At 37.3% G+C, this 27,687-nt stretch overlaps 1 protein-coding gene and 1 pseudogene across 1 annotated transcript in view; one reads left to right on the top strand and one right to left on the bottom strand.

Moving 5' to 3' along the window:
- The window catches only part of TNKS (tankyrase), a 147,165-nt gene that overhangs the window by 90,481 nt on the left and 28,997 nt on the right, over window positions 1-27,687 (bottom strand). The window contains 2 exon segments of the mRNA XM_006086172.3: window positions 17,236-17,331; window positions 17,834-17,842. Of these exon segments, the coding sequence (XP_006086234.1) occupies window positions 17,236-17,331; window positions 17,834-17,842 (105 nt within the window).
- LOC111825435 lies at window positions 6,806-8,952 on the top strand (annotated as a pseudogene).

Below are 27,687 nucleotides of genomic sequence, written 5' to 3'. Positions count from 1 at the left end.
CTCAGGCAAAGGCTGGATTAGCGCTCCCAGAAGACAGACGTTTCCACACAGCTGATTCCTACAGCCAGTCGGCCTGGTGGTCAAATCCCTCTAGTGTTAACTACAACAATTAAGGCTTGGCTAGAACAAGACTGCGCACAAAGACCACAAGGGGGTGCACCAAGAAAGCATAAAAGATGCGGAGACAAAAAAACATGACAGAAATGGAGGATATGGAGCTAAGAATCGCAATTTTGAGGGCTTGCTATAAACTTGAGCAGAGCCTCACGAAAACTAATGAGACCCTCGATGCTACGATAAAGAAATTAGAAAGTAAGCATACACGGACTGAAATAAAGAATATTATACCCAATAGCAGACCAGAGGAGCACAAGAATCAAACCAAAGATTCGACAAAAAACACCCAACTGGAAAAGCAAAATGAAAAAAGAATCCGAAAGTGTGAAGACAGTGTAAGGAGCCTCTGGGACAGCTTCAAGCGCACTAATATCAGAATAATAGGGGTGCCAGAAGATGAGAGACAGCAAGATATTGAAAACCTATTTGAAGAAATAATGGCAGAAAACTTCCCCCACCTGGTGAAAGAAATGGACTTACAGGTCCAAGAAGCACGGAGAACCCCAAACAAAAGGAATCCAAAGAGGACCACACCAAGACACATCATCATTAAAATACCAAGAGCAAAAGACAAAGAGAGAATCTTAAAAGCAGCAAGAGAAAGAGACTCAATTACCTACAAGGGAATACCCATACGACTGTCAGCTGATTTCTCAACAGAAACTTTGCAGGCCAGAAGGGAATGGCAAGAAATATTCAAAGTACTGAATACCAAGAACCTACAACCAAGAGTACTTTATCCAGCAAAGCTATCATTCAGAATTGAAGGTCAGATAAAGAGCTTCACAGATAAGGAAAAGCTAAAGGACTTCATCACCACTAAACCAGTATTATACGAAATGCTGAAAGGTTTCCTTTAAGAAGAGGAAGAAGAAAAAGGTAAAGATACAAATTGTGAACAACAAACATGCATCTATCAACAAGTGAATCTAAGAATCAAGTGAATAAATAATCTGATGTACAGAATGAACTGGTGATTACAATGAATCAGCGATATAGCAGGGGAATGGACTGACTATTCTTGGGGGGGGGGGGAGGGGAATGGGAGATTCGGGAAGAGAATGGACAAAAATCGTGCACCTATGGATGAGGACAGTGGGTGGGGAGTGACGGCGGAGGGTGGGGCGGGAACTGGGAGAAGGGGAGTTATGGCAAAAAAAGAGGAACAAATGTAATCAGAACAATAAAGATTTAATTTAAAAAAAAAAAAAAGATGAACCTGTTTGGAGCACTTAATCATTGCCATCTAATAACCAAAAACAGATTCTTGAATCTAATGGATCCAACCAGATACTAATTTACTTACTTTCTACTATTATAGTCTAACTGAAAATGCTAACGGGTAAACAATTCTCCAAAAAAAATAACTCAAATAGTGTAGCCTTGTATTTAATGATAAACCTAACGTTAGTATGGTCACAATGTAAAAATATCACAATTACTTGAGAGACCTTTTGATATATTCCTGTATAAGTAAGTACTTGTCCATGATGCCCTTCTACAATTACACTTTGGTGAATAAATAAAAGCACATCTCCCACTGCTCCTAAACTTTCCTGATTGTGTTGAGACATCCAGCTTTACTAGTATACAATTTACTGGAAGACATTTAGAGATGAGTGTCTTAAAGGAAAATGAGGCCTGGCCAGTGTGGCTCAGTGGTTGAGCATCAACCTATGAACCAGGAGGATCAATTACCAGTCAGAGCACATGCCCAGGTTGCCGGCTCGATCTCCAGTGTGGGATGTGCTGGAGGCAGCCAATACATGATTCTCTCTCATCACTGATGTTTCTCTCTCCCTCTCTCCCTCTCCCTTCCTCTCTGAAATCAACAAAAATACATTTTTATTAAAAAATAAAATGAATGAAAGATACTAAGTATAGGGCTGCAAGTACTCAAAATAAGTCCTTTTGCTTCTGCACACTCCTTCAACTCACTCCTCACTGTAATACCCTCACAACAAAAACCAAAATCCCCTAACTATGATACTAAGAACTCCAGGTAGTTTCTTGTTGGGGTCCAACCCCAGCAGGTCCAGGGGTTCCCCAAGGTGTGGACGGAGACAGCGTTCAATTGATCAGCAGCCTAGCCAGGATCTCCAGCCAAGTTCTGGTGTTTATTGTCTTGTTACATCTGTATTTATACCAGTTGATTTTAATCCTGTCAATTTCTATCCTGTCAATTTCTATTGCAAAGGTTAGGGCGTTTCTTATCTCCATTGCAGGGAGTAAAGATTATGTAGCTTAAGTGTGATTGTTTGTAGTTAAAGTGATTAACTACCCGCCTGGCACTTAGTTTAGGGGTTTTATCCCCTCCCTAACTTCAGGGAAAAATCCCTACCTGGGGAAACAACCTTTCTCGGAGAGGTGACCTTGGTTAAAACACATAGCGCTAAGGGGAGCAAACATATTAAGAACAGTATGCTATATACGCCAGGTCCCTTGAAACATATGCTGTGCAGATGTTTCTTTCCTGCAGCGACTGTGTCAAGCAGCAAGGATGGACCGGCTTCCGGCATTTTCTGAGGAATACCCTCAGTGGTTACTTAATCCATTTAATTAAATCAGAGATAAATACAAAAGTTATTGAACTGCATTAAACACATAAAACATAGTAAGTACGTTATATTCTCCTACATAATAAAAAAAATATAAGGTCTTTCATTGAAAAACACCCAGGAAAGTCATACAAGTAAAGGACTAAATGAACAAGATTATATAATGGAAAGAAAAGAAAATCAACTATGTAATGTATTTTAAAGTGATCATATATAATTCATCATTCCAATTAAAAAATGTGGTTTTTTTGTGTGTGTTTTTAGACAATGGAGAAATGATTGGTCAAAAATCAAAAGAAAGGTGCTCTTACATCCTACCAATAAAAATTGTCGATAGCCTATTTTCCTGTATATGAGCAACTTACAATTTGGAAAGCTTAATTGCTTTTTAGACCAATTAAAGATAGGTCTATTTAAAAGACTAAATTAATGTTCCTGAATTTTAAACTTCAAGAATTGATAAGGTAGCATTCTGGTTTTCTTTAAATAACACAGAACATTCAGACTTTATTATATAACATTATGGACAATAGCAAACCTGTTTGTAAAGTGTGATGATAAAAATCTAGCAACATTTTCAACCAGCTTCATAGGAAGAAAGTTAACTGTTAGAAAGCAGCCATTTTGCAAACTTAAGTCTTTCTTCAGTCTATGTAGCTTTCTAAGGACTTCACTCACTTTGTTCTCTCTGACTAAAATTTTAGGACAGCCCCACCCCATTTCCATCTCTTTCAATTAAGTTTACAGAAAATTTTACAATCATTCATTATCTTAAGTGCTCTTTAGCCCTGTACACTGGGCACCAATTTTACAATAGATATCCATTCATTTCTCCTTGGGGCTTTCTGTACATCATCTTCCTACTTTTTGTCATTCCAAATAATATACTAATCTTTCTGCGCCCATAGCTTGTAGCACATTTAAAAGAATTTCCTACTTCACATTTTCAAATATTTCTTAGAACTATCTTTACCTTCATACTTCGGCCAACTCATGTTTAAAAATATAATCTCAGCCCTGGCTAGGTAGCTTAGTTGGTTAGAGCGTCCTCTTGATACGCCAAGGTTTCAGTTTCAATCCCCTGGTCAGGGCACATACAAGAGTCAACCAATGAACGAATAAATAAGTAGAAAAACAAATTGATGTCTGTCTCTAAAATCAATCAATCAATTAAAAAAATAATCTCAACTTTAACCTTTTTTCTCTGAAAAGTATCACATAAGGACCTAAAGTGAAAAAATATTTGGAATGCTCTTTTCCATTCTCTTCTTTCAGAAACAAAATGTGTAAGCTACCATTCAATAACATTCAGTACCATTTCTTCCTTCTGAAAAAAAAAGTAATCATGTAAAATGTATGTGTGTGTATATATGTTGAGACATGGACATGGCTGTATGACCATGGCTATTTTCTTCTCCAAGAGATTAGTAGATCTTTAGGTCTAAAACCTGCTATAATTCACCAACAATATTTAAGCATGGCATTTGGCCCAAACCATACTTTAAATCAGGGGTGGGGAATGTCCGGCCCACAGGCTGTATAAGGCCTGTGAAATCATTTGGTCTGGCCCTACCAAGGCATTAGGGGGGATTTAATGAAATGTTTGACCAAATATAGCAGGCTAATTTTTAAGTTGATAATTTTGTATGGCTCACAGATGTCATAAATATCAAAATGGTCTTGGCAGAAAAAAGGTTCCCCACCACTGATTTAAATAATGGAGAGAGTAAGTAGCACTCACATGAGAACTGTGAGTAAGGTCAATATAAGGAAATATAAAAGGATCAAAGAACTTTCTATGAAGCACTAGTCCTTTAAGCTGTCAGATGTTCCCTAATCCTATATAATAAAAGCCTAATATGCAAATTGCCCCCTCAGGCAGTTGTTCAACTGGGAGTTCGACTGCTCACTATGATGTGCACTGACCACCAGGGGGCAGCGCGGAACATGGTGGGTGTTGGCGGCAGTGGAGGTGCTGCCAGCCCCGATGGGCCCCAATGAAAGCGGGATAGCGGCGAGATGGTGGAGCAGGTGAGTGGGTGATGCCAGGTCAAGGTGGGTGCGAAGAGGGGCACAATCGCCCCGCAGATGGCGACCAGCGGTGGCGGTGGGGGGCCCAGCCCTGATCAATCAATCCACAGGCAGGATGGTGAGGGGGTGGCACCAGGCCAAGGTGGGGTGCCAGATGGGGCTGCAGGGATGCGAGGCTGGGGGCGTGAGCTGGGACTGAGAGGCTGGGGGCGCGAGCTGCGGCCCGATCTCTGCAGGCCACCCCAAGGGACCCCATCCGTGCACGAATTTGTGCACCGGGCCTCTAGTCTATACATATAAAAGCTTTAGCGACCGTTATGACCAGTCAATTGAATGACCAGTCGCTATGTCGCGTATTGACCACCAGGGGGCAGACACTCAATGCTGGAGCTGCCCCCTGGTGGTCAGTGCACTCCCACAGCCAACCTCCCACACCAGCCAACCTCCCACGGTCCCTCCCCCTGGCCCACCGGCCCCGATCGCCAGCCAAGGGATCACATCTGTGCATGAATTCGTGCACCGGGCCTCTTGTTAAGAAATAAAAGCCCTGGACTGGTGGCTCAGTTGGTTGGAGCATTGTCCCTATACACCAAAAGGTTGGGGGCTTGATTCTAGGAAACATACCCAGGTTTCAGGTTCAATCCCAGGTCGGCATGCGTATGGGAGGCAACCAATCAATGTTTCTCTCTCACACTGATGTTTCTCTTTTCCTTCCTCTCTCTAAAAATCAATAAACATCCTTGGGTGAGGATAAAATATAAATAAAATATCAAGATGAACATATATAAATATATATCCTTAAGAGAAAGGAATAAGCAAAATCACAAATTTTGGCATAGTAGTACTAAGCATAAAGCATTTAATTAATGCTTCCATTTTTAATTTTCTTTCCCTTCTGTATTCCTAGCTAGCCTTCTCTTTTATAAATCCTCATTAATATTTCTACTTGGTATGTTTTTGTTTTACAAAGAGTATGAGCAAGTAGTTATTTTATGTTCCCTTATTAGGTTTTAAAAATGAAAGAAGACTTATTTTGCAAACAAGTTCACAAAATTTGTTGCTCTTCTGGAGAAAAGGATATTCTCCCATGTCTGTCTATTATTGCCACTGGCATTCTAATAACTTCTTAAAACAAGAGTCATTTTTATGTCCTGTCATAAGCAATATATCATTCACTTTCAGTGCAATGGAGGGTAATAGAATAATAAAAAAACAACATATGGAAAGCTTAGAACATCAATAGAGAAAAAAGACTCTTTTTCACCCACCTGGGGCCTATTTCCAAACACTGAAGCCCAACACATAAAACCAGAATTATAAAGAACAATGAATTTTTCCACCCAAAGAAAAAAACCAGAGGGAAAGAACATAAATAAAAACTGATACACAGAATGCTATTCCTCTTCAGAAAGAAAAAAAAATGATACAAACTGGCAAAAATACAGTTCTGATCATCTACAAATCAATAGGCGGCCTATTTGTAAAGCACTTCTTATCTAGCACCGATTTCCTGTCTAATTAATCTTCTAAAAACTAAAAAAAAAAAAAAATTCCCACACATAAGAAAATATTCAGTCAGTTCAGATAATTAAACATTTTTCATTTTCATTCAAAAAGACTTGAGCATATGACTCACTGTATGTTTCTCCATGCCCAGTCAGGCCATCAATTCAGAAGACTTTCAATGTCCACATTCAAACAGTCTAGCATTTCTAAGACTGTAGGAGGATGTGCTCAAATGTACAATGTTAAGATGCTCAAAATTACGGACTCTCTAGGTAAGCTTCACTCTTTCCCTGAGAAAATACTGGTCACCTCCCTATCACAGTCAGATGCACAATCAGAAGGCTAGTCTGGTTAAAAAGCTTCCTGGGAAAACTAGTTAGTACCCACCTAATGCCCATTAAGGTAATGCATTCTCATAAAATGACGTGAATATATGCTTTCTCAAATCGGAACGTCCAGCTTTTTGTGTTCTTGAGTAAAGGAAAGGAACAAAAGGGGTATAGATATCATTTGTTTCAAAACAATCAACAAATTTAATGCCCAGGAGAACAAGATAGAAAACAAGGAGGTTAACAGTTATAACAATGTCCTTAAGATGGTGTTAATATGTTAATTCCTTATAGGATACAAATAGCAAACAGTATTTCCAGAAATGAATGAAGAAGCCCAATAACTGAAATTCTAAGAAAGCAGTTTATAGAAATCTACAACTAAGTGCAGGCTTGATAAGGAGATTCTTAGGAATGCTTTCCCGGTTAATCCCTTATGTATATTCTTAAATTCAAGTTTGGTGACTGAAGTTAATATTTCACAGAAATTCTATGATAACTATTAAGCAAAAGCTCAAAAACACATTCAATTCTTATAAAGCCTTAATTATCTGTCACCTATTAGTATCACCTTCATAGATTAATAAAGATAGTTTTCCTGGGACTGCTAATCATTTACATTCATTGCCTGTGGTAGCTACGTGAACACAAGTGGCCTGAAGAAACATACTTGTGTTTCACATAAAATAATTTGGTACTCCCTGCCCCTTTGTGGGGTGGCTGCTTGCAGGAGGATGGTGTCTCTTCTGGGGCGGCGGGGGGACTATGAGGATGAGGACACAGTGCTATGTGGGGCAGCTGACGGCAGGTCACAATGGACAGTTCAGGCTTAAAGGCAGCTCAGGAGGGGTTGCAGTTCACGCTGAGGCAGAGGTTCTGGAGAGGACAAGCAGCAGTCTTCATGAAGGACAGATGAGCAGCAACACGATGCTATGGCAGGGCAGCGCCCAGAGCAGCCACGTGCTATACATGTTCCGTGGCTCCATGGGCAAGCTGCAGCAGCAGCTGTGCAAGGCGAGTTCGCCATGTTCACATGCATTCCCATGTTTGAGAGCGATTTCATCCAGATCAGTAAAAGAGGAGAAGTGATCGACTGTGTGCAAATGGTCACTGTGGGCATCGTGTACACCAGCCCCGACCTCACAATACCTGACGTCATGCTGCTGGCAGGCTGGCAGCAGTGCAGTCGGTGCCAAATATGACCGGCACACCCAGGGAAGGAGACTCAAGTCAGCAACGAGCTTGGAGCTGACCAGGCTGCTTCCTTTGAAGATTATAATGTTGTCCATCTACAGTCATGAGAAAAAATAGCTCCACTTGAAGCTCGGCACTGGCACTCTTTTTACCTACAATTATGCCCCCCCTTCAGATGCAAAAGAAGATGTGTTTGCACACTGGGATGACCTGGTGTTCTTCCTGAGGCTGCCAGCGGAGGTTTACAGTGGCAACCACGCCATACCAGCTTGGGACATGATGGACATACCTGTGCTGGAGGCAGAGGACAGGAAGAGCCCAGCAGTAAGGTTTTGCAGAGACTGTGGGAGGGCCCGAGTGCTTCAGGAGAGCAACTGAAGGCTCTCGGGCTGCTCTCCTAGGCTGCCTGGATAAACACTCATGTGGAAGGGCTCAGGCCAGAAGAGCCACTATGTGAAGGCCTTGTCACACTGGGGAGGCCCTGTGTGCTTCTGAATATCCGAGGTCCCTTAGATGTCAGCTCCTCTAACTATATACCTGATGTTGTAATGCTGTCAACAGCATCCTAGTGTCCAATCTGTTCTGGAACACTTACATACTACAGTGGACTCAGGCAGTCTGATCTGCTGTAGGGCATTTTTAACTCTGAGAAAGCCCTTACTTTATTTCAGCCATAAACTGACTTTTGTATAAATCTGTGGCATTGGAGCATGCTTTGCACACTGGTGCACAATTTGTTAGTAGCTCTCAGAAGGTAAGATGGACATAATTTTTGCCCAGCAGTCTTCCTTTAGGAATCTGTTTTGTAGAGATGCTAAGACAAGTGTATAAAGTAAAAGTGTGAGGATGTTCACTGGTGAATTGCACTAGTGCTCTCCCTGGCACTGCAGCTGTCCAGGCAAAACCTCAGTGATTCTTGTGGGGTGCCATAGGGGGATTTCTAGACTTGGTGACTTCAAAGGTTCTTCTATTCTAATGCTAAGCTCTTAAAGACAGATGACAGCCCTTTCTAGTCTCACTTTATTTTCTTCTTTACTTCCCTGTTTCTTCTATTGACACAGGCCATGGAGCTCCATGGAGAAGGTGGCCAAGACCTGCTCAACGTGAGAAGCCTTTCCATAGTCGCTGAGGTATCTGGGGCCACCTCTCTTGCTTATGCTGATGGGGAAGGAGTCCAACAACCTGCTTCATGCAAATACTCTATGCTTAGGGACACATTATTTTTCCTAACCCCGGTACCGGCAGGGCCTGACCAGGAGCAGCAGCAGTAACACCCAAAGACAATGTGAGTATGGTTGCAGGAGGGGAGATGATCAACAGGCCTGTTACAGAGACCTTGGAAGGTCCAGGGGCTGAACCCTTCATCTCAGTCTGGCAGAGTAAGAAAATATGAGTGAACAGAATGGAGGCCAGAGAGTCTCCCAACGCTAGGCTGAAGCCCTTAGAACACTCCCACCAAAAGGCCCTCTCATTCTGGTGGGAAGTGGGAAGACAAGTCAATCCTAAGATCCCAGGGACCACTCAGGGAGATCAAAAGGAGAAGGACCAGAGCAGCCCAGGGGGCCAAGGACATGCCTCCGCCCACCAGAAATACAAAGGGGTCTAGATCATCTCAAAAATCAAGATGGAGCTGATTTAGAGCTATTTGGGGGAGGGGGATAATCCAGAGATCTGTTCCCTTGTCCCTCCCCCATTCTGCAGCTCTCCCAGGTCTTAGAGGAACACTCTAGCCCAGTGGTTCTCAACCTTCTGGCCCTTTAAATACAGTTCCTCATGTTGTGACTCAACCATAAAATTATTTTCGTTGCTACTTCATAACTGTAATGTTGCTACTGTTATGAATCATAATGTAAATATCTGATATGCAGGACGGTCTTAGGCGACCCCTGTTAAAGGGTCGTTCGACCGCCAAAGGGGTCGCGACCCACAGGTTGAGAACCGCTGCTCTAGGCATTCATGGAACTTATGCATACAGACTGGAATGGATCTCCAACATTATGATCCACCTACCCATTTTAAGATGGGGAAACTTAACTTTTCTGAAGTGGGCCAATTCTTTCATTTCTTGAAACAAATAAATGTCTGCTATATCCTTAAAAAAATAAAGAATTTATAAATTGGTCTGATATGGCCCTGGCTGGTTTGGCTCAGTGGATAGAGCGCTGGCCTGTGGCACCCTTTGCATCTACAAATCGTGAGGGCTTGTGTGAGGCTGAAAAGCAGGCTTATCCAGAGGGAGGATAGACACTAGCATTAGCTGATTGGGCTTCACTCCAAGCTTTCCCATTCAAAGGCTGTCTGTCTGACCTCAAAAGCGACATTTAACCTCTCTGAACTTCAGAGATAATAATCTCTAACCAACAGGGTATTATTGTAAAGATTCAATTAGTCTCAAGTTTAAGTCAATTAATCATAATGTACAGTTCCCAAGATCCTTAGGAGCCACCAGGAAGACAACTTGAGAACAGAATCAGGAACCAGGCGAGTTGGTTTCAGATCGGGTGGTCGCTTCAGAGCACCACTGGGGCATATGGAATGTCAACCAAGGGTCACTGGCGCCAATTCAAATGCCAACAGGAGTCACCAATTTGGGGGCAGTGAAGAAGGAAAGTTTAGTACAAAGAGCTCGAGGATAATACAGTATGGCTGTGAGAACAGCACTGCTGTGGAACAGCTAGATAACACTATGGAGCTGCTATGAAAACAGCATGGCCCTGAGGCCCAGGCCCCTCTTCAGCCAGCCAGCTCCGCTCTACTTCATCCACTCCACTTGGTCCCCTCCCAAGCTAGGCCCCTCTTTTTTTTTTTTAATTGAATTTATTGGGGATGACATTGGTTTTTAAAATTACATAGGTTTCAGAGGCACAATTCTATAATATATCATCTGCATATTGTATTGTGTGTTTACCACCCCAAGTCACATTTTCCATCAACATCTATCCCCCTTTTACCCTCTCCTACCTCCCCCATCCCTCTTTCCCTCTGGTAATAGTCTGTCTATGAGGTTTTGGGTTTTTTTGGGGTTTTTTTGCTTAACCCTTTCACCTTTTGCACCTAGCCCTCTCCCCGCTTCCCTCTGACTGCTGTCAGTCTGTTCTCTGTATCTATGAGTCTGTTCCTATTTTGTGTGTTAGTTTATTTTGTTCATTAGATTCCACATATAAGTGAAATCATATGGTGTTTGTCTTTCTCTGGCTGCTTATTTCATTCAGCATAATACTCTCCAGGTCCATCTAAGCTGTTGCAAAGGGTAAGATTTCCTTCTGTTACAGCCGAGTAGTATCCCATTAAGCTAGGCAGCTCCACTCCACTCTGCCCAGCTCAGTGCTACTCTATGCTAATCTGTTCCACTGCTCTGCTGAGATGTCTTTGGTGTTTCAGCTCCAGCTGGGGAAAAGTAACCTTCAGTTTTTGGTCTTCGTGGAAAGTATATTTATTCTAAATGCAGATGGTTCATTTGTTTCTGTCTGCATTCAAATTTTAGGGCTTTCCCCCTATCCTTGATTTAATTTTGTGGGGTTTTTTTTTTAAATATGTAAAACATTAATGTACTTCTAGAGTTAAAATTATAACCAAAAGGTATACTCTAAAACAAACTGCAATGAATATGCTATAAAGTTGCTAGTTTTTGGGAAAAATGACCAGTGCTCTCAGGTATACACTAATAAGTTATTATGCTTCACAAATATGTCATTTTTGATGAGTTGAAAAACCATGCTGGTTTTAATGATGTAAGCCTACTGGCTTTAATTACATAAAAAGGTTGATGGGAGGAGCTTGAAATATTAGAGTGCTGGGTTATCTAAACAGAAAGTGTTTCTATTCCCTCCCACTCCATTAACTGCCTGTAATTTGTGTAAGACTTACATTATTTGAGCTGCCTTTTACCAATAAATAGTTCAAACATTTTGAATATTACATCTTTCCTTATAGATTCTAAATATTAATGTTTGAAATGAATGTTATTCAAGCCTACTGACTAGAGAGTAAAGATTTACGAATAGCATTTATAAAGTTGGATAAATCAATTTATTACCCAATTAGTTAATTTTATTATGATAATATGATGATAAATCATGCAGGTATTATTAATGAGTTAAGTTTTTTTAAAGAACAATCTTTAAGCTAAGAAACGAGTGAGACATTATATTGGATTGGGTTTAAGCTCCGAGTTTATGGATCAGTCCAATTTTTTAAATATGAGCTATACGACATCCTTCTCAATGAATGAGTAGGTAAAAAATGTGATCTATATCTATCGCAATCCGGAACAGCTGGCTCCTAACCGCTCGCCTGCCTGCCTGCCTGATCACCCCTAACCACTCTGCCTGCCTGCCTGATCACACCTAACCACTCTGCCTGCCTGGTCACCCCTAACCACTCTGCCTGCCTGCCTGATCACCCCTAACCACCTCTGCCTCAGCCCCCACCCCTCAGCTTCATCTGGAATGACATCCGGAGGGTCATTTGGCTGTCCAGTCTCATTAGCATATTACGCTTTTATTATTATAGATGTTTCTATCTCTCTCTCTCTCTCTCCCTCTCTGAAATCAATAGAAATAAACACAAACACACACCCACCCACAAATACAACTACTAAACAAATTAAATAGGTGCTAATTTAATGTGACCTAGTCCTATATAGTCTTTTAAAAAGGTACTAGTTTTTTATTCCTCTTCTAAATTATTTTCATATTTTTAAGGTTTCAAAAAGTGTATCAATAACTTTTGATAATAAAACCTTAAATTTTTCTATTCATGTCCAAAATTATAGACAGATCAAACCATTAATAAAATTTTAACAGTTAGGGGATTAACATTTACAATCTATCTTTAAAATGGGTATTCACACTATTTTATTGCAATGACAAGTTTTAACTTTCTTGCCTAGTACTAAAGGGAATTTTTAAAAGGAAATTCATGCTAATATAACAATAATTTTCCCCTGATAAAACTGAGATGGATGGATGTACAGCTTTTCTTGAAAACTAAGGTATTACCTCTTACGCTTTCTTTTCTAGGAAGAATGCTGTAATTTTAGGCTTCCTAATAACTGATAAACAATAATTTCTAAAGTTAAAATTAAGAACATGAGAAATCTGTGTTTAATCATGTAGGCTAATAGTAAAACTACACTATACACGATATGAAATATGCTACATTGTAGTATAGCTATTGTGCAAAACAATGCATTAATAACAAAAGAAAAGAGTAAAAAATAGGCCCTGGTCAGACATCAGGAAGTCTGATGTGACAGCTGCACAAAATTTGATCCTTTGAGAATTGAAATGTTCTCAATCAAAGGAGCCATCCAAGAAATCTGTTGATAAAAGGCTCAGTACATACCTCACCCATCATACCAATTAAAAAATATTTTTAACACACTGTTTCAAGAGGTATACATGACTATCAGCAATTCAAAACAATTTTTGGAAAGTAGAAAATTTAATAGACTACTACAATATGACATGAGCTGAGTATTTGTAGGACTTAGAAAATATGCTGCCTTGTTACCAGTAATCAGACCCGAGATGTATTTGTTTACTTAATCATTTTGTGTACTTGTCTAAGTCCTGGGCACAATAAAGTAAGCAAGACAGATAAAAGTCCAAATCCTTATAAAGCTTTCGATCTACTGGGGTAAACAAACAATAGCTTACAAAAAAGATGCAACTTCAGATATCAATAAACCCATGAAGAAAATAAAGTAAACTAATGGGATGGAGGATAAGATGCCCTGTCTGAGGAGTAAATCTTTGAGTGGAGATTTAACAGATGAATCACGTTAAATTCTGGGGCAGTGTTCCAGTTTCGGTAAATAGCATGTGTTAATCTAGACACAGAAAAAGGCTTCATCTGTTTGAGCAACAGCATTCATCCAGCTGTAGCTGAAGCAAAGAGATCAAGGACTAATACAGAAGACAAGATCATTGGTATGTAAGGCAGGCGCCATATTATGGTAGGCTATGGTTAGAGTTCAGATTTTATTTGGGGGTAATGAGAATATATTACAGTGTTTTCTAATCAGAGGGCAGATTATGCTTTAGAAAGACCACTCCAGCTATAGTAAGAGCTGAATGAAGTATAAGTGGAGACACAGAGATCCATTATGAGACTACTGCTGTCATGAAAGAAAAATGATGAAGGTGTGTAAAGGGCTGAAGCAATGAGGCTGGTAAGAAATGGTGGGACTGGGAATTTGAAAGCATGGTAGACCAAAATTACTGCCAGGTTACATGCAACGTGTAAGAAATAAAAAAGTAAACTAGGCTTGAGCAAAACCTAGTAATCAAACCTATAATGGCAGGGTCCAGATCACCTAAGTCCTCACTGATCATGTTGAAGGCTTTGGTGTTACCTGAAAGCAATAGGAATCACTGGAGAAGAAAAAAAGAGGTAGGATTCCAGATATAGTTTGTTGATTTAACACACCAGGCTCAGCAAGCACATACTGACCCCTCAATAGTGCCTCTAGCCTGAGCCACAGCTGATTTTTCCTGGAAAGACTGGGAGCCTGCCAATCAATCATAGATTAGGATTTCCTCAGAGCTGCAATGAATCCAGATTAAGCTTATTCTTACAAACTTATTCTTATATTTGCTTGGTGCAAATATATCTTTCTTCCCTACTCCTGTACCCCCAATTCTACTAGGAAACTGCTGGGACCAATTATCATGGCAACCCTGTGATCATCTACACTCACCCACTTTACATCCCTGTCATCCTTGGTTCTGCTTTGGTCATCTATCCTTTCTCAAACTCTCAGGCTCAATCTATTGTCACTTCTTCTCCTGATCCAACTTCCCACTGTGCCCCCCAGAAATCCTCCTCACATGATTAACAAACACCTCTACATCTTTACTCTCTTCAATAAGCATTCCCTTTGTCAACCACATTTATCTTCAGTGTGGCTCTCCCAAAATAATACCACGAAGCATTACAGTCCGTAAAAAGGAAGCTCCTCCTTCTCCAAATCCTACACACGCCAGCCAGGAATGGAGAGATATAACATGTTTGTAGATGCTAAGACTGAATATGGAAAAGAAGTACAATTCCTATGGAATTGATAAAGTGACAAATTCTCAAGGAAGCAAGCAACCTACCTAAATGGTAAACACTACAGGATTGGCTAAAAATAAGCTAAAATATATTCATAGAAGGATATTATAAAGTCATCATAAATTCATGTTGCAGAAGAATACTTAATGCCTTTTAAGAATATTCATGTAACTATTAAGAATAGAAACTTCACTCATAAGGTAAGTAATGGTGCCACAATTCCATCTGCCATAAAAATAATGACACATCATCCAGAATAATCTATAACAATAAAAGCATAATATGCTAATTAGACCAGAGGACCTTCCGGATGAAGCCGCAGTGGCGGGGGCTGAGCCCCTTGCACGAATTTTGTGCAGCGGGCCTCTAGTCTCTAATAACTCTAAGTCATTCCTTTCAAAAGATTCCCTTTTATCAATGCTTAATCTTTTAAATTTAACTTCAGAAATAGTACTTTCACTATAATTCCAAAGAATTGCTTAGAAGAGAACCTGCATGGGCAGAGATACATTTGGAAATACATTTCACTTAAGTGTTATTTCACTACATTATATAACATGAATGTGTAAATATCAATAGCTTATATTTTCCACAAAGTTAATTACTATTACCAGAATGTTCTAGAATGTTTTTTAAAATCATAACTGAAAAGTTGTATGTCATTTCCAAAAAAAAGTAAATATTCTTGAAAAGAATAATTAATGAACAGTATTATGACCAAGAAGAAGGAATATCGTCCTTATCTAAGCAAGGTGCAGTGATAGATGCTTTTCAAATCAAGTCTAACATATATAGTATCTGCTCCCCAGGAATCTTCAGTCTCCATGACGTATTATGCCACAGCTCTTTCCCAAACTTTAACAGCCAAGATGATCTCCCCTAAAATCCATTCCAAATTAGGAGGTAGCTTCTTGCTAATTAACTTATATTTAAAACTTTCTCTTAGAAAAATATAAGTGGATAGAAAAGCAGTGTTGCATTAAATGAATCGAACAAATGGAGAAGACAGGTGTTGAGGGCCGAAGAGAAGGAAAGGTCAGAAGGAGGACACTCAGATATAGAGACAGTCACGGTCAGCATTTGTAATCTACCTCCATTACTCTGAACCATATTTCTCCTTTCGTCAGAGACCAATCCAATGCTGCGATTGTTGTCAGGGCTTTGTTAAAAGAAGACACTGAAAGGCTGCAGAGCCTAAGCAAGCCTGAGGCTATATATTTTAATTTCATTATTTAAATTTTATAATTATATTTAAATTTCTTCTTATCTACACTGGTTTAAAATAGCTTTATTTCTCTAGTGTATGTTATCTTGATTCAGTATCCCAATCACCTAACCTTTTAATTGAGAAAAATCATATTACTCTGATTTAGCAGAGATTATATTAATTTTAGCACAGTGGGAAGTTGTCTTCTATACAGAATAATTAACCAGAATTCCGCATTTTTTCAAAGCTTTCTGTATATAAATGTTTTCCATTCACCTCAGAATCTTTGTTTAAAATGCACAGCATGACACCAAACTTAAAAGTGAACAAAACAATTTATTTTCTTCAAATATGGGCAAATTTAAATGAAGCAAAAAGTCATTTACTTGCACACAAGCACTAAAACAATACTCTTAGCACTGCAGTGACTAAGAGGCTCCAAATTACAAAGGTCAGTTAAGTAAAAGAAGGCAAAGGCAGCAAAACTCAGATGCTAAGAATAAAAACAAAAATAGATCCAATGCAGCATTTTGAGAATGAAGATCAATGAAAACAGTTGCTCAATGCCATATTACTTATAGCATTATTTTCTATACAAATTATGAGATATCATTTCCTCTTTGGTTCTTGACATTTGTCTTAATAAAACCAATAGTTAAGCCAAAAATTTTCATTATCTGAAGTAAAAAGGACATTGCCTCATTTAAAAAGTAGTTAGGTAACATGGTAAAATGAGAAGATGCAACAAAAATATAATCAGGCTGGCAAGGAAAAAGCAGCATCATATTTTATTTAACTATTAATTTAAGTAATACGGCAGCAGGTTGTCTTTCCAATCAAAACTACTTTTATAAAGTAATACAAATGCCCTTGTTTGCTCCATAGTGAAGGTCTTCAAAAGAGTCAACTAGAAGATGAGGTACAAGAAAATTATGATCTAAACAATAAAAAATGACTACAACATTAGTGAGTAACATATGTTACCACTCAATGCTATAATTCTCAGAAATTCTAACTAGAATAAACAATCCTATTGCTTACTGCTTGTAAGAGCAAGCATAGCAATTAATGAGACTGTTAATGTACCAAATCAATAATGAAGTAGAGATAATGGCACATATTTTTGTTGAGCTTAATCAGTAGAAACAAATAAAATTCAGTGCATAAAGATTTTTCTAAAATCAAGCCAGTAGTTCCACAGATGAACGAATTCGGTAGCTCTCGGTTTTCTTACCTGTAAGAACAGCTTTTGCTGAAGGATCTGCCAGGTCCAGGGCTGATTTCCCATCAGTGTTCCGAATGTTTGGATCTGCTCCGTGCTGCAGCAGCACTGTGCAGGGAAAGCAGAAACAGTATCTTACCTCAGGGATACAAAGATTATTTACTGGTAAGTGTCGTCTCGGCATGGTGTAGGCATACACATACATTGCACAATTTTTTTCTTTTTCAAGAAAAAAAAAAGAAGAAAGAAAAAGAACGGGGGGAAAAGCACTGCAGCAAAGGATCCTCTCTAGAGTAAAGCAAAGTTGGCAACTTATGGTACAGTATTATCACATGACTTAACATCATAAACACGAAACCAGAAAAATCTTGCAACAGACAGTTTGGGTTTGCCTCCTTCTGGCAGCAGGATGGGGAGCTGTGTGCTCACTGCCTCACACTGTGCAATACGCTAACAGTGAACCTGCCCTATCTTTACTTCCACTGTGGCTGCTTGTTGCTGTTGCTGCTGCTGCTTTACTGCTGAATTTCCTAACACTTCCTCTTCTCAGAAGAGTTGTAATACTGTGCAAGCCTTTTAGTGGCTCACCGCTTACATATGAATCTCTCACCCTAACATACTGGCTTGCTTCCAAGAAGTTTCACAGACATAGTAATGCATGCAACTCTGGTCCCCTGCAGTCAAGCTGCAAAAAAAGGAACTGCCTTCTACACTAATTCTTTCTACCAAAAATGTTTAGAAACAGAAACTCAATCACTATAATAAATGCTAAGGAATAAATGTGGAACATGCTGTACTGGGTAGAAAGTAGCTATAGAGATCGCTTAGATAATGGGGGCTCCCAAAAGACAATCAATGTTTAAGTAAAATCCAGATATAATAATTTGTTAACCCCAAACATTTCTTAACTACATCTGATATGTGGGGCCAGGGAGAAGACCCAACCAATGGTTAAACTAATAAATATATTAAAAACTAGCCCAAATAAGCAAAGCTCAATCACAAGTTATTCTAATAGTTCAAATAGTTAAGATTTTGTGTACGCCTGGAGAGAACAGTTGTTACCACTTACCACTATACTGTAGCATAAATTTAAAACAAAACAGAAATATTTCATTCAAATAAATATTTTAAAATGTGTTATATATAATATCTAAAAACACCTACTGCTCATGAGTCCCAAATTTTCATTCATTAACAGTTCCATGTTAAAGTACTTACATTCTTTTGGAATATTTAGAAGGTGAACCTCTACTGTTACTAAATAATAAGTCCTGCTATTTATTAAGCACTTCATCTCTCTTTAATGCACAGCAATCTAGTCAATGACTTTGTTATAACATACAAAGGAAGAGCCCTATCTAGAATTAGGACACAGCTGCTGGGCAGTATTTACCAGCATCTCCTGCATTAAATCTTTGGCACTCTCAGATTTGGGGAAGAAGAACTAGCCATGGCTTGAAAAGATACAGTGAGATTTTGCCAAAACTTTCTATATTATTTTATTCTCATTTATTTTATTCTTCATTAAGCAAGAACATAATTATTGTTTATAAACTGACATAAAAGTAGAATAAAATAGCAAGTAACACAATATCAAACTGTAGCTACTTTCATCATAATGAATAAGCTTTCACAGCAATAATTTCTTTTTTTATTTATTTCAGGAAGAAACCCCAACATCAAGATTCAGCTTTTAAAGGGTCCTTATCATGAAGCGACTCATGTATCAAATGTAAAGCTGACAGCTATCGCTATATCTTTATAGCAATAGACTGCTAAGTGATCACAGACAAAGGTAGAAAAAAAAAGAATTAACAGCTACCATGAAAAGCAGTTTTTTACTGCATACATCAAGAAATAGCCCTAGCCAGTTTGGTTCAGTAGATAGAGCACTGGCCTGAGGACTGAAAGGTCCTGGGTTCGATTCCAGTCAAGGGCACATGCCTGGCTTGTGGGCTCCATCCCCAGTAGGGGACGTGCAGCTGATCAATGAATCTCTCTCATCATTGATGTTTCTATCTCTCTCTCCCTCTCCCTTCCTCTCTGAAATCAATAAAAACATATTTTTTTAAAAAAGAAATAAAGCAATATGTTAACTGACATATTGGCTTGACAACAATATGATGGGAACTTTTGTTTTGCAGCTTAATGAGTGGTAGAGGCAAAACACTGAAAGCCTGTTGTTCCCCCAAAAGTCACTTAAAATCTCAATCTTTTTTGTTGTAACCAGGACCTCACCTATTATATCTTTACTATTTTGCAACAGAAACCTGCCATTAAAGTTTAGTTGCAGTATTGCTTTTCTTTAGGTGATAGATATTTAAAGAAGCAATCTTTTTACTAGAAATAATGTTTTTCTAAAGATTTCTGAGTCATACCTAACTCTTTCATTGGACCTGAACACAGAAACATCCACTGTAGAGTAATGTGCAACAGGGAAGAAGAAGCTGAATATTCTGAACCAGATGCTGATAACAAAATCCACATTAGAAAATATCTAACCATTTTTAATTCACCACATATGAGTTAAAAAACAATAACACACCAATAGAGTTAAGAGTTTTTAGGAGCAAGAAAGGTATCTAACACTAGATCAGAGGGATCTAAACTTACCTAACTTTTATAAAAAGGGATTATTGAAAGGATTAAATGAGAACAAAAGTGGCATAATATGTATCAGCTAATAATAATATTTAAAACACAATTTAAAAAATGTAGACCCTGTTTGTACACTCAACTCTATCACTACTACTAATTTTGTCCTAAAGCCAGATCTTCAGATCTTAACTTTTTCTATAATGGACCAGACAGTAATAATTAGGTTCTATAGACCATATGGCCTCATTCTCAACTACTCATCCCTGCCTCAACCCCAATATTACAGGGGGGAAAGCAGCCACAGACAATACTTAAAAGAATGTGTGACTGTGTTTCAATAAAATTTTATTGAAACACACTGAAATATGAATTTTGTATAATTTTCATGTGTCACAAAACATTGTAAGTCTTCAAAAATCACTTAAAAATGTAAAAATAATTCTCAGCTTACAGGACATACAAAAAACAAGTTGGATGTAGCCCATTGATCATAGTTTCCCAATCCCAACCTTAGGCAGTGATATACTAGTACAAAGTGAAGTCTATGGACTACTCTAGTCCCAGAACTTTTTGTAATCCACCTACATTGAGATAAACACAGAAATTAAGAGGAAGCATTTAGAACTATACATGTCATTTTAAAATTACTTTTTCTAGTACTTCATTTTTATTATAGCTTACAAAACGATTGGCCTGCCATGCATTGGGGATAGGAAGAAAAAATGATTCTCTACCACAGACAGTTTGAGAAGCACTGAGCCAGGGCACCTGTAAAAACTCTGGGCCTCAGTTCCCGGATCTCTGAAGTGAAGGAGTTGAACTAGATAGATGATTTCTACATATCAAATCCCTGATAATGCTCTTTTAGAGTTACAGCCAAAGACTTGAAGCATTAATATCTAAATTTTAAAAAAAAGGAATCTTCTAATACCAGAAGAATAGCACATACATGAGGCGAAGGTAACAACAATGGCTTTTAAGACTGTCCTTATGTCCTTGATGTGGCGGCACGTAGGACTCTATTCTGGATGCTTCAAAATGCTTTCAAAGTTCTTACTAAAGTGAATAATAAAATGTGACTGCTAATACATAATATAATTAGAAATTCATCTTGTAAAAATCAATATAGTGACAGCACACTATTATCTTTTAAAGTAGCACAAATGTCTGAAGCAAAATTCCCAAAATATACAAACAATATACAAAGTAAAGCTTGAAAGAAAAACAAGGAAATTAAAATCTAAGTAACATCCAGTACATAAATTCAAGACTACTGTGGACATTCGAAATCTCCTTGTACCAATTAGGGCATTATCAGACTTCAAATCTCAAATGACTTGGCTGTATCCAGTTGTTCTACTGATGCCCCTCAAATCCATTTATCTCCTTTTGATTTGAGAAGGATGGAGAAAATACAGCAGCTGGTATAAAAACAGATTGTTAAAACTAAGGTAGGCTCACAATATTCAAAATGTCATCTGCAAAAGAGCTTATGGCTAGAAGGACATGTGATTGTCCTATTTCTGGTGCCAGCGTTTAGCTACAGTGAGCCTGATTCAGAAAGCTTGCCTTTAGCCTGTGACCAATGCAGTGGAGACTAAAATTGTTCCATTTAATTCCTCAAAACTGTTACATTTAAGCATTCACATCATTTTAATTCTTCCAAATAAAAATATTCCTACACATATGTAAATTCATCTTGTCAACTTCCGATAGAAGCATACAAAAATGCTATCATAAATTGCATTTAACTATAGAAATATTATTAACTGATTTAAAAAGATAGAAGTAAAAACAATGTGAATTGCCCAAACTAAAAATGTAACAAGCCTGTTAGGTAAATTATCAAAATGTGTTTTAGTATAGTTTTCACTTTAAAATACTGTAAGTTCTTGGTTTGTTATGTGAATTTTAGAGCTACTTTAATGGTCTAAAACTGCTCCTTCTTACAATGATAGTCAATTTTAAAACAAGTTACATTTAAGTTAAAATATGTTAAAATATTACTAGGTTTTAATTTATACAACAATTCATTTTATTTTAACTAGCAGGTTTTTTGGAACAAGTCTGTTTTCAAAGCTCAAACACAAATCTAATAAAAAATAAAACACAATATTTAAAAAACAACAACAAAACAGGAAAAGGCAAGTCATAGACTAGAACAAAACATCTGCAACAAATTTATGTGATAAAGAACTCAGATCCAGAATATACAATGAACTCCTACAAATCATTAATAAAAAGACAATCAACCTAATTTGAAAAGTGGGAAAAGACTAAGATACTTCATAAAAAATATACAAATTACTAATACTTGAAAAAAGCTCAACATCATTAATCAACAGAGAAATGTAAATTTAAAAGATAGGCAATGCCAATTGTTAATGAGAATGAACTAAACTAGAACTCTCATACATTGCTTGGGGGCATATAAAATGGTGTAACCACTTTGGAGGTCAGTTTGGCAGTTTCTTATAAAGGTAAGTGTACATCATTACTGACCCTGCCAATTCTACTTTTAGGTATTTATCCAAAAGGGAAAAAGTGGTCTACACAAACTTGCACATGAATATTCATATGCTTCTCTATAATAGTAAAATATTGGAAACAATCTCAATATCCATCAACAGACAAAAGGTTAAGTAAATTATGGTATAGCTATACAACAGAATAATGCTCAGCAATAAAAAGAAATGAACCACTGATGCATACAAGAGGGATGAAATCTCTAAAACATTATGCTGAGCAAAAGAAGCCAGACAGCAAAGAACTTACTTCTAGAACGGAAAACTAATTTATAGTGACAGAAAACCGATCAATTCTTGCCTGGGGATGGTGAAAGGAAAGAAAAAAACTGACTACAAATGGGCACTAGAGAACTTTTTAGAAAGATGAAAATGTTCTATTATTTTGATTGTGGTGGTGGTTACAAGGGCATATACATTTGTCAAAACTCATCAACTTGTACACTTAAAATGGATGCGCTTTATTTTATTATCTCAAACTCATGTTATAATTCAATAAAATTGATTTTTTTAAAATTCAAGAGTAGTTTAACTGCAGATTAGAAAAATTAACCTGAAGAGAAAATTATTGAACTGTAAAAGATGTCAATAGATATTTCCAAGAATGCTGGATGGAGAAATTATCATAGACAAAGCATGGAGTGAGAAGGTCTAACATGTTGTAATCAGTCTTAAAAAAAAAGAAAAGAAAATACACACATTTGTAAAGAGATAATGCCTAAGATTTTCACAGCACTAATAAAAGACACCAATCTATAGGTTTAAGAATTCCAAACAAGATAAACTCAAGAAAAAAAGTTATTATACATATAAAGATCAACTACAATTTTAAAAAGCTCTTATAAGAGAGCATGTAAGTAATAGTATACAAAATAATGAGAGATAATTTGTGAACTATTCTAACTATAGTAGTATATATTAAATAATATAGCATATGTTAAGCAATAATTTAATTATGTTTCTATTTCCATGTACTATATTGCAAAAGGCCATTATTCTGCAACTGTAAAATATGTCACATTCCTATTCCTGGAAAAAACTTGACTTAGGTAATATCAATTAAACAATGTTCTACTTTTAAAATTATTTTAAATAAATGGCAATAGTAAAGTAGACATATTCAAAGTTTTTCTACAATACTACTCTGCAACCAAGGTCTGGTTAGCCAAACCAAAGAAACTCTTTGATATAAATTTAATACTTATTTTCATTTAAAAAGTATTTTGGTTTCTCTTTACATTTTTAAAAGAATTCTCTTTAGTTATTAAGACCCAACTTTTTCACAGTAGTTTCCACCTCTAAATAAACTAAACATTTAAATTCTTCAAATTCTAACATTCATAAGAGATAAACACTGGCTCTGTATAAAATTAAATTTGGTAGTCAAGAAAAATGATAAACTCCTCTTTTAACATACTCATGTTAATAGGTTTCTCTTAAGAACATAAGTTAGACATTTGTTTGATGCTCAGTGGTGTCTTTTTACTGAATGAGTATTGACATTCATTGAGAGAAATAAGCTTCTTTCATTTTAATTAGTATCCTTTGGAGAAATCTCTGAGAACCTCATAATATGAAAGCATGGCTAATGTGAATGACTTATAAAGATCTTCTAAAATGGAGATTTAAGAACAGGTATTCTAGTAACCTGAACAGAAAACTGAGCAAGCTGGGCTTCAGGAGAAAAGTTTTGTAGTAATGGTTCTGTGCTCTTAGCTTGGTCTTGTTAGACAAATAAACATAGTAAGTGATTTCCCACTAATCATATGTGGGCACTGGGTGCTTGGCTGATACCACTTTCTACTTGTAATGAGTCACAGGGCTTTCTTTCTTCCTCTCCCCTTATACTGGCTCTTCAGCAATAGGCTTTCTGACAACTCATGCTGCAGTCACAGTCCTTTTTCTTTCATTGTCATCCTTTTTGGAGTGTGGTATAAGGATCAGAGGGAACTGGCACCATTGGCTTACCCTTCTTTTCACTGTCTATATGTAAGTAATAAACTATCTAAATCTAAGAGTGGCTTGTTGCTTCTTTACCGGTAAAATCAGTCAGGTCTTGGCTTGTCCTGCAGTGTGTACTACAGTGGGGAGCTGTCCCATGCATTAAAGGATGTTTAAGAGCAATCCTGACCTCTATCTCCCCTGCTGTGACAACCAAATATGCTTCTAGACATTGCTAAATATCCCCTTAAGAGGCAAAATAGCTCCTGATTTAAACCACTCTCTTTAGGTTCTTAAAGGCCCACACCCACCCTCCTCACACATATACACACAAAGTAGAATACATGAAGGTCTATACTTCTTCCCACTGTCCGAACACTTTTATATATATATTGATTTTTAGTTTTATATAATAATTGATTTTGAGAGAGAGAGAGAGAGAGAGAGAGAGAGAGAGAGAGAGAAACATCAATATGATAGTGAAACATCAACTGGCTACCTAGCTCACAACCCAGGCATGTGCCCTGACGGGGAATCAAATCAGCAACCACTCAGTGAGCAAGATGATGGCCAATCAACTGAGCCACACCAGTCAGGGCTGAACAGTTTTGGGTTTCTGCATTTGATTTAATTTGAAGAAAGAGTTCTGGGGTTTAAAAACATAATAGGAAATAAGTAAATAGTAAATCAGTAAAGTACAATGGTAACTAATAAATAAGTTTCTAAAAAATAATCATAAATAGTAATAAAAAATGACCTCCAAGGATCCTTCTAAATTTAAGATACTGTAATCGATGAATATATCTTTGAGTACTGACTTTTTCAATTAGAGGGTTTTTAATTAGTAAGGGAGAAAATACTTTAGCTAGCTTACACAACAGGAAAGTATATTAAAGAATATAGGTATCTCAATTAAAGCAAATGCAAAAATGCACCCAAAAATTTATCCTGCTTCTGTCTATCCTATCTCTCAGCACCATGGCAACCCTCCCTTAGATACAAACACACACACCTGTATCATCTGAATCTTAATTTCACACTCTCACTAAAGAGACTCTGGTCTGACTTGCCTCAATATCTGGTTCTGGACTTCAAAAGTTTGGCCAAAGAAGACAGAAGAGCCAATAAAAATGAGGCATTAGTTCTTGTGCCGACACCTCAATGGGTCTCTATTGCAATAAGTATTATGTAGATGTGTTTATTCATGGTAAATTAATAAGTTTACAAAAAGTATACTGTCTCTGAGTGAAAGATTTGGGACTTCCATTTTCTATTTTACACATTTCTATACTGTTCTGTTTATAACACATATGTATTATTTTTCCAATAAGAGAGAAATGAGAGAGATAATTCTTTTCAGACAGAAATTATCTTTATGCATGCTGTTTAAGTATGTTTGCCAAAATAATACTTGTCTTAAAACTGCTACTTAAAGTAATTAATTTGTAACCAATGGAGAAATAATTGGATTGTTCTTCCTGTCAAGTGAACAACATTAAATAGGGTGACAGCGTTAGACAAATAAGACCAATATAAAAAAAATCCATTAATTTAAAATCTGTGATGATTCAGAGGCTGTAGAAATAAGCCTTAAGTAAAATAGTCAAGAAGTAATTTTCTACTGTGTAAAAGTCAAGGTTTTTAAGACAACATTTTAGTCTCTGCCTTTCATACAAAAGTCACCAACAATTCAGAATTCTGGCTACATCTGGGGCTAGCTTACTTGTGATACTTTACTTAATTTCACCTCAGTGTATACCTTGACTATAATGTGCCTCAATAGATAGATACCCATTTATAACTTTTCCCTTGTACTTCACTGGAAAAAATAAGACAGCATTCAGTTTTTTAAATTCTCTACTAACTCTGATTCACTTACTAATGGCAATACGCCATGGCTAAGGTGAAAAGCAAAGCTGTGGTTCAGAGCTGGTCCTCTGGAACCAGACTGTGTGGGTTAGAATCCCAGTTCTGTCTCCTCCTCATTTTGGGACCCTAGGAAGCTACTTCATCTCTGTGTGCTTCCTCTACTATAAGTCAAGAGATAATAATAGTATCTACCTCACAGGTTATTAGGAGGACAAAACAAATAATATTTAAAGAGCTCTTAGAACAGTGGCCAGCATATAGTAGGCATGAGTATAGAAGAATTTTTAAAAGAGACATTAGAAAATATAGGATTACTCACTCAAAAAATTAATCCAAGTAAATAAAATTTTACTGAATTTATGTGGGAGAGCTGTTTTGCTTAAAAAAATTTTTTTTAAATTATTATAGAGAGAGGAAGGGAAATGGAATGGAATCATGACCTCCTGGTTCATGGGTTGACGCTCAACGACTGAGCCACACCACCTGTGTGGGAGAGTTGTTCTTTATGACCAAACTTTGACATGAAAAGTTATAATAAAAAAATCCCCCAATTAAATGTTGTTCCTACTGTCAAGTTTTCCTAGAAATATATAAAATCAAGATTTTAAAAAATATATATTTTTTTAGGAAATTGAGAATATTTTAAAAGGCCATTCCATCTTCAGTAGCTTAGATATAGATTATTCTATGTTCAATATTCCATATTCCATTCAAATCAACTTTATACACTTTTTACAATAGTGAGTTAAGCCAGTCCACAATATATTTGTGAAATCAGCATTATCTGCTTACACAAACCACAATGCACTGGAAGATAAAGTAGGCACTGGAATAAATATGAGAATGATTATAATAAATCATATGTCTCTACATAGATATCCCCAGTCTAGTCCAAAAGAAAATACTGTCCAGGAGTCAGACAAACCTGGGCTTTCGAATGCTCCTCTGTCCTTAGCAATTGTCTGACCTTAGGCAAGTTACTTCGCCTCTGTCAATCACACTTTTCTCTTTCATAAAACACCACCTACTTCTGAGGATTGCAGTTAAAATTAAATGAGACAACCTAGGTTGGTACTTGGTGCATAACAGGGACTCAATAAATCCCCTTTCCCTTCAACCAGGATTTTTCATCTACTTTCAAAAATAGAATCATATACACAGAGAATGGTAAAAGAAGATATCTGTTGGGTTGAAATAAAGACAAACTGGCAACAGTCCTAGGAACAATGAATTCACTTGTGCCACGTCAATTATTGTTTTATGCTCCCTTTTATTTAGGGAGAGATTGCTTTTTCTATAACTTGACTAGATTCAGCTAAGTGAAACACTAATAAGAAATTAAGCAGATAAATTTACAGTCTACATAAGTTTATTACATGATCACAAAGTTTTTACTGTTCTGAGGGACAATGACTATATGAAAAAAGATGCTTCCAACTTGTTTCTGGGAGAGCCCTTCTGAATCATTCCTTAAATTGTTAACTCCACCTGCCCTCTCTCAAGGCCTCAAGACTTTACTAGTATTCCA

Source organism: Myotis lucifugus, unplaced genomic scaffold (genome assembly GCF_000147115.1).
Source record: "Myotis lucifugus unplaced genomic scaffold, Myoluc2.0 scaffold_26, whole genome shotgun sequence".
Classification (NCBI taxonomy): Eukaryota; Metazoa; Chordata; class Mammalia; order Chiroptera; family Vespertilionidae; genus Myotis; species Myotis lucifugus.
The sequence above is the reverse complement of the archived record's forward strand: the minus strand, read 5'-3'. Positions and strand labels throughout refer to the sequence as shown.